Raw genomic sequence first — 16,046 nt, 5'->3', positions numbered from 1 at the left:
TGAGGGGCAAATGGTTTAAAGTCAACGACCTTAACCACTCGGCAACGGACGGCAAACCAGGTTGGGATGGGTCACAGAAACCTAGTGTTATCAAGCCTTGGCCTGACAATGGTTGCTCCGCAACTGATATTTATACAAAAATATGTAAGAAGAAACTTACGATTAAGTTAAGATACCACCAAACAGTTTGTGTTCACTAATTGTGTTTTTATCAATTTACAATCATACACAATGTCAACATAACAACGTTGTCATTTCATTAAAAGCAGGATTCAGGTAAAAAAACTGTAACTTGATTAAAAACAACCTACAAAACAATCGCATTTCCCCATTACTGTAAAATATTTGTTTTTTCTATGAAGATTTTGTTTAACATCTACCTACAACTGATTTTAAATATATATCTTATGAATGAGTTGAAAACAATATTTCATTCCGAGTTTTTACCATATAAATAAAAGTGCTAATGTGGTTTTTGCATGATGATAACTATACATACTGCAAATGTAACATAACTATTTAAAGACATTTTCAGTAAATGATTGGTTTTAAACATCATATAAAGTTTGTGATTGATACATTATTGAATAAACAAGTTTGAATAACTGAGTTTTAGTATAAATATTTTCCTTTTCCAGAGAATTTTGTGTTAAGAGAAGTTTACTGACATCAATTTTTGACTTCACAGAAGTATTCTGTTTTGCATCAACTAATGTTTCACATTTTGCTTGATCAATATAAAATGCATAACGTAACATTTAAAAAAGTAATTTAATACATTTCATTTATAAAAAAATAGATACTTCTATAGTAGTTCTATGTTCGATCAATCATTTCTACCCTACATGCCGGTCACGATTCACCAATATATAATGCCATGGTTTGTTGAATGGTATACTATTATAAAGTTTCAATTTTCCAGAAACTCTGTCTATGCACCCCTTCACCGAGGCCCTCAATCACACTTTATCAGTGCAAACATACGATGACATAAATGGCAACCTTTCGGAGGGCCTCCTCACACCTGGGCATATGACAACAGCTGGAGCGGGTTAGAGCCCCAAGTTATTCACTGCCGCTAGCACTTGTTGTGTTGATGACATATACAGATTCTATACAGCTCCTTTAAACTTCATCTGAAGAACAGGGAAAAAGATTTTTTAAAATGCAATATTTATACACATACAAGATGTGTCATTTCCAGAGGGGTTTTTAATATTACTATAAAACTGGCAGCATTTTATTTTGACTCTCAAGCAAGGTTGTAAGGTATCCAAAAGTATTTAAATCAAAGGGGAAAAAAACCTTGTCCAATGGGCAAGTAAATGTGGAATCATACCAGTCTTTCAGATAAAGACAATAATTAGTCTTTCAGATAAAAGACAATAATCATTTGTAATAAAATATCAAAAAATTTATTATTCCTGTTTATTTCGATTTGAACAAATCTACAGCACACTCAAGTATATAGAAGAACATGTATATTATGGTGTTTTCTGTTTCCAGCAATAAACCTTTCCACTGTTGATTTCTTGTAAAAAATGCTTATTCCTGGTTATATATATATACTTTACGTCAAATAATGTACATGTATAAATATATATATACATATAAATATACATATTTGGCACCACAATAAATGAAACCAAAAGGTTTTCAGTACTGTTACAGTTTATTATGATGTTACATCTTCAGAATTGGTAGGTCACATTTTCAAAGATATCTTAATATATATATAAATCTCTTTCAAATGCCAAATAACGGAATACAATTTACATGGGGCTACAAAATGACCAATGGTGTCTTACTAATGTCAAATCATGGCAGCATCATAGCATGGTGTCATATTCATCTCACAGAATAATCTTAATGTAATAATAAAATAACAAGATTCAAGTTATCACTTAGCATCTGCCATTATTTTGACCAATTAAATCGGCACACTTCCACTCAGCCGATGCAACTCGAACTAGAATTATGGGCTTAACAATTAATTAAATTTAAAGCAGCATGCTTCCAGATTCATGCTAATTTTCATGAAAATTTTTAAAAAAGTAAAACATTATGAAGTAAACAAAGTAATTCACACATTGCAAAAATGGCACTTACAATCCACATAAAATACCAAGAAAAGGTCAAAATATGCAATAATAGCCCTTACTGCATTAGTCAGGAAGTAGAAATATGGTGATAATTATGTACTGCAAAAGCTGTATTTAATTGCACATTCCGTAACATGTTAATTATTACTTGAATCTTTAGTTATTACTTTTCTTTAAATCTTAGTACATTTTTTCTCAAATTTGATTTTCTTGAAATAATTTGACTCATCTGGAAGCATGCAGTTTTTAATGAGAAACACAATCGTCAACTCACCATAAAAATAACATACAGACGGGAAAATATGACTGCTACTCAATGTTGACTATTTTGACTGGTTTCACTAATTGTCCTACTTCGCTCGCCATCATCTGCATCCTTGGGCGATTTCTCTCGCGGTTTCCCCGTACCAAAAATACTGGCATTTCTTTGAGTATTCACAAAGTCATTAGGAGGGTCACGTACAGTTCTCGGTAATAACTTTAACCTTGGTCGAGCTGCAGCTGATTCTAAAAATAGACAGGGAAATCCGACTCAGTGAAACCTTTTACAAGTGGTAAGTTGATTAAAAAAAAAAAATTTAAGATTTTTATCTATAGCAAGTGCATTATTGCACGATGAAGTTTAGTATGAAGTTCAAATCTTAAAGTAAAATTATCACATGGAAAGTAGGTCATTGAGATAGGTTACAAAGTAGTTTAAGTACTTAAAACAAACAATTTTCATGAATTAAATGATAAAGTCCCTAAAGATAACACATTTTTTCTATATAAGCAGGGTTCTCAGTAAGTTTCAGGTCAGCAGACCAAATTTGTATTCTAGCAGGCCTCCTAGGGGGGTACGGGGGCATGCTCCCCCGGAAATTTTTTATATTAAGCGCTTGATTTCCTGCATTCTAGGCCATATTTTGGTAGTTTAAAACTATTACAGAAGACCAAATGTAAAGGCATAATTTGAAAAAAAAAACTATATAAAATTTCTCACACTTTTAAATTCTGTAAAAAATGTGTTACATTATGAGTAATCCAGTATTAAGAGTGTTGTCAAATATATTTTGTGTGATTAATTAGAAAAAAAGTGCAGTTTTGCCTTAAATACAGTTTTTTAATTCATTTTAAACTTAATGACACATCATATCCTGCAATTCATTTTAAAATACTGGACCAATACAGTTAAGTCGGGCATTAATTGCAGACAGGAGAAAAATATTAGAAAATTACTGCATAAAAATCCCTCTTATTCAATAATAAAATATCATGTGCCAGATGCCAATCATTGTGTTTCATTTTTTAGGGATTAACGCTTTCATCGAACAGCCTGACATTTTAAAATGACTTCCCAATTATTTGAATACTCACCTGGCAATAAATGATTAAATAAAAAATAAGCAAATTATGTGTTGCTTGTCAAGCTACAGACATGACACTAACAAGATTTCAATAGAGCTTATAGTTTCACATCTACATATATATACATCAGTTTACAAAATCAAAACAGGCCCAGTGTTCACAAAAATTTAAGGGTCAGGATCAAATTAAAAACTAATATTCTTCATTGTTTATCCTCATAGATTATATATCTAATATTAATTTGATGAAGTTGGGTTTGCGATGGCAGGTTTTTGAAAGTTTAGATAAATTTATTGCTATTTTTGTAAGATTAAGGATATTTTACAGTTGATCCACTTAATATTGATCCTGATCATAAAACTGATTCTCATTTTGAAGTTAAAAGCTTGAACAGGACCTAAATGTGTTAGTGACATACATTCTATAAACTTATTTGTCAGACATGGAACAGAGCAAATGTCACAAAAACAAACTTTTACTATTTATGCCTACACATCTCAGTACATTTAATTCACTAAAAATGTATCAGTTATTTGGTATAAGACTTGAGTAGGAACATTGGACTTATATCTTTTGTCCCTGATTTGAACAACAAATTATAGATTTTAAGTCATTTTGATCAAAGTATATTGCTCTTAATTTTTATACCTAGGGTATCAAAACTTTGATAACAAGCTTGTTATTCATACTATATTACTTGCATTAAAATTGCTTATTCATAAATAAGCATTGTATATATCAGTGTATGAAGATCAGTCAAAGAAAGATATTTTATTTAAAACAATTCTTTTTTTCTTTTATGAAATTTTTCCCAATCCATAAGTGCATGTCCGAATAAGTTACATCCGAAATCAGATCTATTTTCGACAACACATGAATGTATTTTAGTACACATTACCAGTATAAATGACAACTATCAACAATTGATTTTACGATTTTATAGTAAACAAATCATGTTTTTTAAAGTTTAAACCCTTGAATAGTGTCCAGTTTTAGCAAGTATTCTCATTGCAATATTGCAGTAGGCTGGAAAAATCGGCAATGGAGTTAGACTTCCGGTTTCACTTAATGCAAATTTAATTAAGATTTATTTGCTAATGAAAGTCTGTTTTCAGATTTATTCCAATCATTTATTGTGTTTCTACTGAAAAATTAATAATTATCACGGAGCATCAGTATTTGACAGTCAAATTCTGTTCTCAGTTTTTGGTATTAATTGAAAATTTTACAAATTTCAGCCGGCCAAAAGTGTTTTTAAACGGTCATTTCGGCCGGCGGCCGGCTCTTATTGAGAACCCTGTATAAGTACTGCAAAGTGATATCAATTAATAGATGAGGATGCTTATTCTAGATAGCATGTATTATATATTTATAATGAGGGAGGAATTGACAATTGTTCCCTATAATTCAACCCTGGGGGCAGGGCAGGGGGGAAGGGAGGGGCTATGCCCTTTTAACATTCACAGTAAACTTGCTTATTTAATTAAATTGGTTGAAAAAAAAGTTGCCAAGAGAAACCTATTGGAGAGTTCACACAACTTCAGAATTATACAACTTAGGTAGAACAAAGCTGCAATAATATTTTCACCTTATTGCAATAACTGGTTCACTCCTATTAAATTTAGAAGGACTTAACCCGTCAATTTTTTCAGGAAGCATAACATGTCAATAATAACCAGTATTGACTATCTTTCATTAAGACTGAACCGAATTTTTATTCTTTAAAAAGCATTATTATGTTACTCTTAATTTAGATTTCATTAACTTATATACAATTTAGTAATATCTCATTAAAGAATTTTTTTTAAATTTTATACAAACCAGGTGAAGGTTCCCGTAACTGCTCTACTGGAGGTCCGCCGCTGTTTTGCCGTCTTCGTCCGCCACCCATTTCATTATCTCTGTTATCAAATCTATCATAGCCGCCACGTCCTCGGCCCCTGCCACCACCACCGCGACCACCATAATGATCAAAGTCGTCGGATCTATCTTGGAAATTATTAAATCCCCCTCTGCCACCCCTGTTATCATTGAAGCCACCCCTGTTATCATTGAAACCACCACGTCCTCCACGGAAATCATCAAAACCGCCTCTTCCACGGCCACCACGCCCACCTCTAAATCCTGCAAGTTAATTAGTACAATAGATAATTTCACTATCTTTGTGTTGCACCTGTAAATAATTTGGCAGTTTAAACAGTTGTTTGTTTAATTTGGGTGTTAAGTTTTAAAACTATCACAGTCATATGGTGGCTTTCAAAATTTAGGATACATCACGTGCTTCTGAGCATTTCATGATTTGTAGATAGTTGCTTGAACCCAACACTGTCATTGATAAACAATACTAAATGTGAAATATTAAAACTTTGTTAAACGAATTAACATGCCTTAAATTTCCACAAAAAAAACACTCTAGTAACTATTCAGTTAAATAACCAACAAAAATCATTTTAAATAGAGATAATTTCTTTCAATTCATATGAAAATAACTGAAAATTAATGTACGACAACAGTTTTGTCTTCTGATCAAAATGTTTTGTTTTTTAAAATTATAATTCTTGATTTCCCCCAACAATAGACTTGAACATTCTCAACTTTCAGACTTTAACAAAGATTGGCTAAAAATGGGAAAATATCAATGTGTGAATAATTTTTAAATTTTTTTTTCAAAATTAAAACATCTTATTTTTTTTATTTTTCAAAAAATAATAGGTTTATTGTTTAAAACTTTTTAAAAAAACCAAAAATTTATCAGTTGTAGCAAACGAAAACCCCCCATCTTGGACACAAATTTTTAGGTCCATTTGTAATTATTTTCAAGGTGAATTTTCAAACAAAGTTTGAAGATTAAATCCTTCAAGGCATATAGAATATATTAGGCAATGCAAAATTTCTACACGACCTTTAAGTGGACCTGACAAGAACTGGCACAGAAGCATATTTGTTACATCTTTATGAATATTTTAAGCCAAGTTTAAAAAAAAAATCTTCAAGGTGTAGGGTTCATAAAAGGCAACAACAAAATTTAGAGCCAAAGTAACCAACAGAACAACCAAAAAGCAACAAAGTGATTCCCATATAACTCCTCCCAACAACATTTATATGGTGAGGGCATAAAGCCAATAATTAATAGTTCAAGAAATGTAAAATAATTCACAATCTTTTTCGGCATTTGCATTCTTTTATACAACATATAATTTATTTTACTGCATTCACTAAATACTTCAACCCTATACTTATGAAATAAGGGCTATTGAACCTATTTTTACTTATTTTCATATGTTCTATGACCCAGATCATTTCTGCTGATTTTAGGTGTCTTTGGCTAGGTGAAATGATTAAATCACATTATTTGCACACACATTATTTTCAACATTTTATTATCAAAGCAATTTCTAGATTTTCATAAAAAATAAAACAGTACTTTGAGCAGATTTCAATTCTAAGTAGCAATAAAGGATGAAACCTAGCAGTGACTTTGAATAGAGTACATGGCATGATTTACCTCCCCTGTCATCATTCCATCCCCCTCTGCCTCCGCGGCCACCACCTCGCCCACCTTGCTGTCTGTTCTGTTTCCCTTCTGCAATGTCCACTCTAATGTTTTTGTCTTCAAAGAGCTGAAAGTATTATGCAAAATGTAAAAAGATATTGAACACACAAAAGCTTATATGTAACATGCTACATAATCTTTAATCTGACAAAGATGTATTATCTAATCAAATGTCAAATTTAGTATCTGGTTCCATTTAGAAATAAAAAAATTCTATTCATTGTTTTAATACATTCTTACATACTTTCAAAACAGTTTAAGATATGAACAATTTAGAAAATTTTCGAGTTGTGACATTATTCCATTTAAGGAGATAAAAAAGTGATTTCCCTTTCATGTAGGCATTTTTTTTTATTGCTGAAACCAACAAATTTTACTTACAGCACCATCGTATGTCAATGCCTCTTTGAGGGAGTCAAGATCTTCAAATTCTACATAAGCAAATCCTTTAAACTGATCGGTCTCCTTGTCTCTAACTAGTCGTACACTTCGTACCTGAAATTCAAAGTGGTTTTTTGTTTTTAAAAATAATCTTTTAATCGGTCTCCTTGTCTCTAACTAGTCCTATACTTCGTACCTGAAATTCAAAGTGTTTTTTTTTTAAAAATAATCTTGTCAGCTTTCAGTGAATTTATCCCCTATATTTTACAGCCAAATAAAGAATGTTTTCACTGACCCAAAGTAGGTATATTTTCCCCTAAATTAAATGCTGTATTTTCCCCTGACAAGCCCTGTGCACATTCTTCACCAGAACCATGACCTAAACAGCAGTTGACTTATATCAGCTAATTGATAAATTTAATTGACTGACAGGCAGAAAGTCATGCTAACCTGCTGATTCAATTATTATTGCTAAATCAAGGAATATCTTATTGAATGATATTTGTAGTAAAAATCACAATTTTTTTCATATCTATCTTTGTTATAATTAATATTTTTTGAAAGACCAAAACTCAAACAACTTTCTATGTTGAAATTAGCATCGAAATAATTTTTAACAATGGAGAAACTTAACGATACATTCAATAAATTAGACATTTAAATTTTTAATAGTGATCTTGAGTATTCGGATGTAGTCTTATACTTACTCTTAAATCTTTAAATATTAATTCTAAATCTCCTTGTACAATGCCATTTGGTAAATTGCCAACAAACACTGTGTATGGGGGTTCAGTGGGCATTGGTTTTCTCCCACCTCCCCGACCGCCTCCTCTTCCACCGCCTCTACCCCCTCCATATCCTTGATTATAGTTGCCTCTGAATCCACCACTAAAATATACATATAAATTTTGTTACTTATTGTTATCCTAGTCATTTTAATATCAAAAGTTAGGGGCGTCTGTAGCCAAGTAGCCGTTGACTTCAAAATACTTGCCTCTCACCACTGTTGGACTCTTTCTGAAATTCATGAGGAAGATGTCCAGCTAGATTACGAAACATTGGTGGTTCTACTCAGGTTCTCTTACATGCATTATAGCAGGCACAAACATGCTTGAGGTCTTCCTCAAGCAGTAAAGCTGGAAAGTCACCATATGTCAATGATCTATACTGGGTTGGCAGTGATTTTTTCCCTGCATTTTACAGCAGAATAAAGCCTAAAAGGCGGTTTCCCCTAGCCCTAAATAGGTATATTTTCCCCTAAAAATGCTACTATTTTGCCCCTTAAATGCCCTTGGCACATTTATCACTAGAGCCGTGACTTAACAGCAGCTGACTTATATCAGCTTAAGACAGAACGCTGTCCCTACAGATACCCCTGCATGTATCATGGATGTTAAACCGAATTGAAATTGAATATTCTAAAACATGGGTGGGTAAACCATTCTCAGTTGTTAGAATTTGATTTTCCCCTTTTCTGATTTATCGCGCTATATTTTCCCCTTCAGAAAGCCACAGGTTGTTTTGAAAATTGAAAAAAAAAATCACTGGTTGGTGCGAAAATAAAAAATAAATAAAAATAAAAAAAGTTACAATATCATTAAATAATTGTAGACTACATGTATTTAATTTTAAACATTTATTTCATTTGCTTATATTGTCATGATGGAAGATCTGTCTCACGACTTTTCCTACTTTTAAGTCTCCAAAAATTTGTGTCAAACAATGCTATTCATCCCTTTGCAATTTTTTGATGAGTGAAAAACTGCCATATCAAATTTTTTTTGCAAAGGTATGTTATGCAGGAACAACATATGCTTCATTTCGCATTATCATAACTTTTATTATGTTCAACTTAGCAAAATCCTGTTAACATAGCAAATTTATAACAGAAGTAAAAATATAGACTGAAGTGTCCCAAATATCTAAACTAATCTAACTACCTGTATTTAAATAGCTTTTGTCCAGATCACACAAATTTATTGAATTACAGCATGACATAAATATGTCATGGATCTGGTTGACTTCCGATACGGGATTGGCTTCAGCAAACATGTCTAGCAGTACTATAAAACCTATTTGCTAAAGTATCTTTAGCTAGCTGGTATTCTGATAACAAACAATAGCGACTTTTCGGATTAATAACAAGAGTATTCTATGTGAAAATGGAAGCGGTGCATCAAATACCAAATGACACCTTTAAAACGGAAAAATGAACTATTTCTTAACCGGCTTCCCCGTTCCTAGGCTTCTCCTTATTTCACAGCGAGCTCGAAGAGCTGGCCCGAAGGGCCTGCTTGCATAGCGAACTTTACGGTAACGAGAGTACCTGTTCGATAGTGATGGTTTTGAAAACTTTCGTCCGAAGTACTGAAATGACACATCGTAACTTTTTCGAATTACAAGATAACTATAAAAGCAGAATAATTCTGATTGAAAACGGAAGCGTAGACTGGTGTCCTCTACATCTACATTGTACGTCGGTGCAATCACACTTGATTATGACGCGACGGGTGGTGCTAGGTCAAGAAAAAGAAATATACAAGAAATGATAGAAAGTTAGAAGAGGTTGGATAGTACAAAGGTAGAGATATAGACAAAAAGTATGGCCAGCTATATTTCGCCTCTTCAACCCAAACCTCTCCGGTTACGGTGGCCGCTGCCGGCACAGCCTTGGATATCACTAGTGGGTACTTGTAGCTGGGCCCATAAGGCGACTTAGAATGTGAGGGCTGATAGCCCCTGCTTGAAGGATACCAAGTCAGGGGCCTCTGCAACGGAGGCAGGTAAGCTGTTCCATATTGTGGCTGTAGTACGATGTAGATGTGGATGGTAGATGGAACTTCTTGGAGTGGTCACTTCTAGTGCGGCTCGGGGCAGGGGTGAGATAATCGCTGACTGGTATGTCCACAAGGTCATTGGTGATCATGAACATCATGGTCAGCTGGGCTTTGGTCCGTCGTGACTCTAATGTCTCCCACTCCAAGTGTTGGATCATTGAGGATACGCTGCTTGTGTTGTGGTAACGGTTCGTCACATATCTTGCAGCTCTCCTCTGGACCATCTCGAGCTTGCGTGTAAGGTCCTTGGTATAAGGGTTCCAGACGGTGGAGCAATATTCAAGGCCTGGTCGCACGAGTGACATGTAGGCTGTGCTCTTGACCTGTTCATTGCTGATGCGCAGGTTGCGTCGAAGGAAGCCGAGTGTACTGTTGCCCTTCTTCACGATCTTGTCAACATGTTGATTCCAGGAGAGGTTTCCAGACATATGGACTCCGAGGTACTTGGTTATCGATCTATCTCGAGTGTGTGGCCCTTCAAGGAGTACGGGACTCAGTGATTTTTCTCACTTCATTGGGAAGAGGCCTATGCCTCTTGATTTTGGGAAAAATTATCGCTAAAATTGTTGATTTGGGAAGTAAAAAAGCTGATTTAAGTTCAGATTTTTGGGAAAACTGCATGATTTTAAAGAAAATTTCAATTGGGAAGAGGCCTTTTTTCGGAGTCTGTTATATAAGTAGGAAAATCACTGCGGGTATATGATGGGGTTCCTCTTCCTGTGGACCCTGATTATGCTGCACTTCTCTGGGTGGAAACTCATGCCCCAGCGTTTCTCCCACAATGCCAACTTCTTCAGGTCATCCTGTAAAACGTGGCAGTCCTCTTCAGTGTTGATTTCCCGGTATACCACACAGTCGTCAGCAAAGAGTCTGGCTTTGGACGTGACATGAAGTGGCAGGTCATTGATGAAGACCAGGAAGAGTATGGGTCCGAGCACACTTCCCTGGGGTACTCCGCTGATAACGGGTGCTGGGTCGGACTTTGCTCCATCAACAACTACGCTCTGAGTGCGGCCTGTGAGAAATGCCTCAATCCACTTCAGGGTATGGTTTCTGATGCCATAATGATGGAGCTTGACAAGCAAGCGACTGTGTGGGACTACGCACTAACATGGGAACCATAATAGGATAGGAACCAGAATAAAAGGAAGCAGTATATAAAATACCAAATAACAATTTTAAAACGGAAAATGTAAAATAAAAATGAACGATTATGTTATTACTATTTCACGATAAAATTAAATTCGAGCTCGCTTTGAGGCTTTGCCTTTTTCATACTATTACTGAACTTCTGTGTTCTGAAAAAAAATTTCTTAAAGCTTTTGCAAATAAAGTTCATCAACCAAACTCATAATCTAATTCGTGATATGTGATTTCTATAATACGTTTGGTTTCATAGTAGCACTATAAAAATCATTATACCATAATTGTTACTGAACATATTCTTTAAACCATAAACAGTTTAAACATAGAAATGTTTAATCTTCAGAATAATACTTGAAACATGTGATTTTTGCAGGCAGCCAATATGGTGAGTTGTAGAGTAATTGCAACGACTGACAGCACAAGAAAATACACATGTCTATGTGCAATATTTATTCTCTCAATTGCAATGTACTGAAAAAAGATTTAACGCCACTGATTTGACGTACCCGCCAAAATTTCCTCCACCATATCCTCCGTGATGATCATCAAATTCGGCCATGTTTAGTTAACTTGGCCCGAATGGTTCCCAATATTACAAAAATCTTGGTACTTTGGCGCTTTTGAATCTGTATTTCATCCATCTTTTTACAAGCGTCTTTTGATAATATAAAAATGTACCAGTCAAGAAATTACTAAATTCCGTTTTGACGTACATCACTTGCCTGAAGGTCAGACTTATCTATTGATTAAAATAACATAGATACCACAAAACTGAGTATTCATCTTCAATTTATTTTTTTTCTATGAGAAAACATATCAATGACTTCTTAAAATCATTTTTTATTTCAAAAAATGCCTGCAAATAGGAATACTCCTACCCCTTCTTTGAAGTTAAGGACTGAACAATAATCACAAGACCAACATGCTTTTTTTAAAGTCCTAAACCCATATTAATAAATCCATGATTTTCAGAGAAGAATGTTACGTATGTTTCTGTTTTGCCTAAATCATTAAATTTAGACAACACACAAACGTAAATAACGATACGATAAAATTGTTCTATGTACTGTTAAGGCACTAAAGGTTTCATTTTTAAGCACAAATTTATAAGTGGTGATAATCACCATATTAAACTCTCAATTTGCAATAAAATATTTGATGATAATAAAGTTATATTCCAATCTGAATTTTAATATAATGACTGACGTAATTTTTGATATTCAAATGATCTTAGTGGACAAAATCTTATTTAGCATATTAATTCTTCTACAGCTTACATGATAATTAATAATATTCATTTCGAATAGAAGATGTAATGTTTGTGTACTGACTGTGTATATTTTTTGTATATTCTAATGTTGTTGTTTGCTTTAGATGTCATTTTATGTTGTGCCTATTGTAAATATGTTATGCTCTCCCGTGTGGAGGAAATAAAAGTATCAAGTATCTAACTTTATCACATAAACCGCGGCGCAGGAGTCGTAATAAAGCCATTTTAATAAAAACGACATTACACTAGTGTTATAACACCTTGACGTGACGTCATTTGCGCTATATGGAAACATAGCGTTAAAGTGCGCTAATGTTAGCGTTACACTATGGGCGCGTCATTGAATAATCACTCATTTTAACAGTTTTTTGTTCTTCTTTTACATATGTGATAAATAGAATATTATATTCGTGTAGATTCAATACTAAATATATTGAACTCGTTGAATTAAACAATATTATGCTCACCAGAGGCTCGCATAATATGATTTTATTCAACTAATTCAATAAATTTAGTATTAAACTATACTCAGTAAATATCCTCTATGTATGCAAATTGTATACATGTCCCAGATTCCAGTATTTGTTGCACCTGCTGAGCGAAAAGATTTATGCTGTGTATTTTGGATGTACAGTACCTGCAAATTAAAACACAATAATTTTGAGTTCTATGTGCTCTTCAACATAATATATCATAAAGAATCTGCTATAAATCAATTTCATACTAAAATTTCATGGATTCGTTGATTTTAGTTTCTATCTGAAACAATACGATTGAAGTTTCTGAAGCAGCGTTCATCGTCATTACAATCAATTAAAACATGAGAATAAAAGTCAGCAAGGGGGAGCACATTCATGGAACGTAGTCTCCAATATACTCTATTGCATATGACACTAGTAGGGGCATTAAAGGGGATTGAATTTAATGCGACTGGCTGGTTGAGAGAATAAAAGAAGAGGAGGAGATTGGGACAATTAATCAACAATAATATCCATCAAGAACCATAAGTATTAATAGAATTAAATTGCAAGTGGCAGTGGGTCTACACATATGTTTTCATCTAAATCTACCTCATACTGCTTCAAAATCTTTTACGATTACACAAAGAAGGTTCGTTGTCTGGGAAAAGCTGTTAAACAAATGAAGTGCAAATTTATATATGTACATGTATAATATAAAAGCAAGTTAAAAGAAGACTTAATATAGTGATCTAAACTGGGACTAGCTTGTAAGGGCACAAGTACCCCATTCCACAGACGAATATTTCTTGGGGACATGAATTGGAGAGATGCTGTGTCATTGAGTATGGTATTAGTAGAAAGGTTCTAGTAAGTGTCACATGATGATGGTCGACCCTCACAAGATTGTATTGGATTTTGTAGAAAATGATATAACAGAGCTGATGTTGCGCCTCTGCTCTAGAGTTAGACAATTATATATAAGATCATTTAACATTTTAGATACACTATGTTATAATTGTAGTCATTATATACATATCTGGCAGCTGACCTTTGAACTTGTTCTAATTTGTAAACCAAATATTTTGTGAAGAATGCCATACCTGGAAACAGCATTCTAACTGAGGTCTAACATAAGTTTTATAGGCAGTTTCTTTGACCTTTTTTGTTGAAAGTTTATTATCTTTTTTTTTATAAATATATGTGTGAGTTATTTGCTTTTGCTGTTATGTTATTTATAGCATTGTTCAAAGATAGATCTTTACTTATTGTTACACCTAAATATTTTGAAGCCTCAGTGGATTTTAGTTATTGACCATGTAGTTTATAAAGGAATATTACTGGATGTTTTTGTTACTACCAGTAATTACCAAGGAATCTATGAACTTAAATTGTTTAATTTAGAGAAATGCTTCATTTTTCATCTACAGCTCATTGAACTAGGAATGAATTCATAATATTGATTATTGCTGTTTTCCAACAGACACTTAGGGTGTGGAGCTCCAAACGCCTTGAAATCCAAATAGAATGTACATTTTGTCAATTCCAGCACATAATTATTATAAAAGAGATGGACATATGACTTTTTCAAATATATTAAGTTTTATCGAAATATATCATAAGCATATGTGCTGGGATAGAGACAAATTTACATTTTTATTCGTATTTTAAGGCGTTTGAGATCCGACACGTCCCAAGTATCTGTACAAATAAGTGTACGGATATGAGGTCAGGGTCTTACATTGTAACATGGCCAACGATTGGCTGAAAAAAGTGCAGGGAACACCTTATGGTCTAATTGGACATGAGGTGATTGGGTGAAAATGGGTTATTTTTAAGTATAAAAACTTCTTCTTCTTCTTCTTTCTTCTTCCAATATACTGGCCACCTTCAACTAACTGAAGTTTACTGCCAGGTTAATGCGCAAGACGGAAAGAAAGAGTAAAAATAGTGAGAAATATATACAGTGCAGGTTAAAAACGGACAAGAGTGTGGTTTAGATATAGAGTTGGGACAGATGAGTACGGAATGACTCAACTGTACCGGCTGACGTAGTGTCTGGAGGTAGGCTGTTCCAGTCTTTGATGGTACGTGGGAAGAAAGATTGTTGACGGTATTGTGTACGGCAGTAGGGTATCTTGAAGGTTAGGTTGTGTGAATTTCTTGTAGATGTGGAGTTGGAGGGTATGAGTTGTGAATTGTCTAGAGCGACCTTGTTGTTGATGACTTTGTAGAGCATGATCAGTCTGGCCTCCTTTCGACGTTCTTGTAATGGTTTCCATTCAAGATCTGCAAGCATGTCTGTGACGCTGGACCTGTTGTGGTACTTGTTTTTAACAAACCGTGCAGCACGTCGTTGGACCATGTCTAGACGGTGTATGTCTCCCTTCTCGTGGGGGTCCCAGACAGTGCTCGCATACTCTACTGTGGGGCGGACTAGAGCTTTGTAGGCTGTTTCTTTGGTGGAAGTAGAGGCGATGTTGAGGTTTCTTCGCAGGAAGCTGGTGGTGCGGTTGGCTTTGTTACAAATGTTGTGTATATGTTGGCCCCAGTCTAGGTTGTTATTCAGGGTGCATCCAAGGTATTTAGCTGATGTGACGTGTTCTAAAGTATGACCATGAAGAGTGTAGTTATGGCAGATGGGGCTTCTTTTCTTGGAGATGGTGAGGACTTGGCATTTGTCTGGATGGAATGACATTTTCCATTTCTCTTCCCAGACAGCTAGTTTGTCGAGGTCAGCTTGTAGGGTGGAACAGTCAGACTTGTTTGTGATGGCAAGATAGGCCAGCGTATCATCTGCAAATAGTCGGACGACTGCGTTGAGACCCTCTGGGATGTCATTTATGTAGAAGAGGAACAGACTCGGGCCAAGGACTGAGCCCTGTGGGACGCCGGATTCTACAGATACTGTATCTGAGGTTACCCCTTCCAAGACTACAGATTGGGATCGGT

At 34.5% G+C, this 16,046-nt stretch overlaps 1 protein-coding gene across 1 annotated transcript; it reads right to left on the bottom strand.

The window, feature by feature from the left end:
* Positions 1 to 655: 655 nt before the first annotated feature.
* Positions 656 to 12,013, bottom strand: LOC132731558 (eukaryotic translation initiation factor 4H-like). The gene is made up of 7 exons (XM_060717750.1): positions 11,873 to 12,013; positions 8,091 to 8,271; positions 7,384 to 7,497; positions 6,955 to 7,069; positions 5,271 to 5,573; positions 2,377 to 2,609; positions 656 to 1,136 (listed from the first exon to the last, which is right to left on the bottom strand). The coding sequence occupies exons 1-6, from the start codon at positions 11,923 to 11,925 to the stop codon at positions 2,416 to 2,418; spliced, it is 960 nt and encodes a 319-aa protein (XP_060573733.1). The 5' UTR covers positions 11,926 to 12,013; the 3' UTR covers positions 656 to 1,136; positions 2,377 to 2,415.
* Between the last annotated feature and the right edge of the window lie 4,033 nt (positions 12,014 to 16,046).

The sequence above is a fragment of the Ruditapes philippinarum genome, unplaced genomic scaffold (assembly GCF_026571515.1).
Source record: "Ruditapes philippinarum isolate M1 unplaced genomic scaffold, ASM2657151v2 ctg2187_1_1_1_1, whole genome shotgun sequence".
NCBI lineage: Eukaryota > Metazoa > Mollusca > Bivalvia > Venerida > Veneridae > Ruditapes > Ruditapes philippinarum.
The sequence above is the reverse complement of the archived record's forward strand: the minus strand, read 5'-3'. Positions and strand labels throughout refer to the sequence as shown.

Coding starts and splice junctions, on each gene's coding strand:
- LOC132731558 (XM_060717750.1), bottom strand. CDS start 11,925: ATGGCCGAATTTGATGATCATCACGGAGGATATGGTGGAGGAAATTTT. Junction 5,574..6,954: donor ATGGAATGATGACAGGGGAG/GTAAATCATGCC, acceptor ATTAACTTGCAG/GATTTAGAGGTGGGCGTGGT. Junction 2,610..5,270: donor GTTACGGGAACCTTCACCTG/GTTTGTATAAAA, acceptor GTCTATTTTTAG/AATCAGCTGCAGCTCGACCA.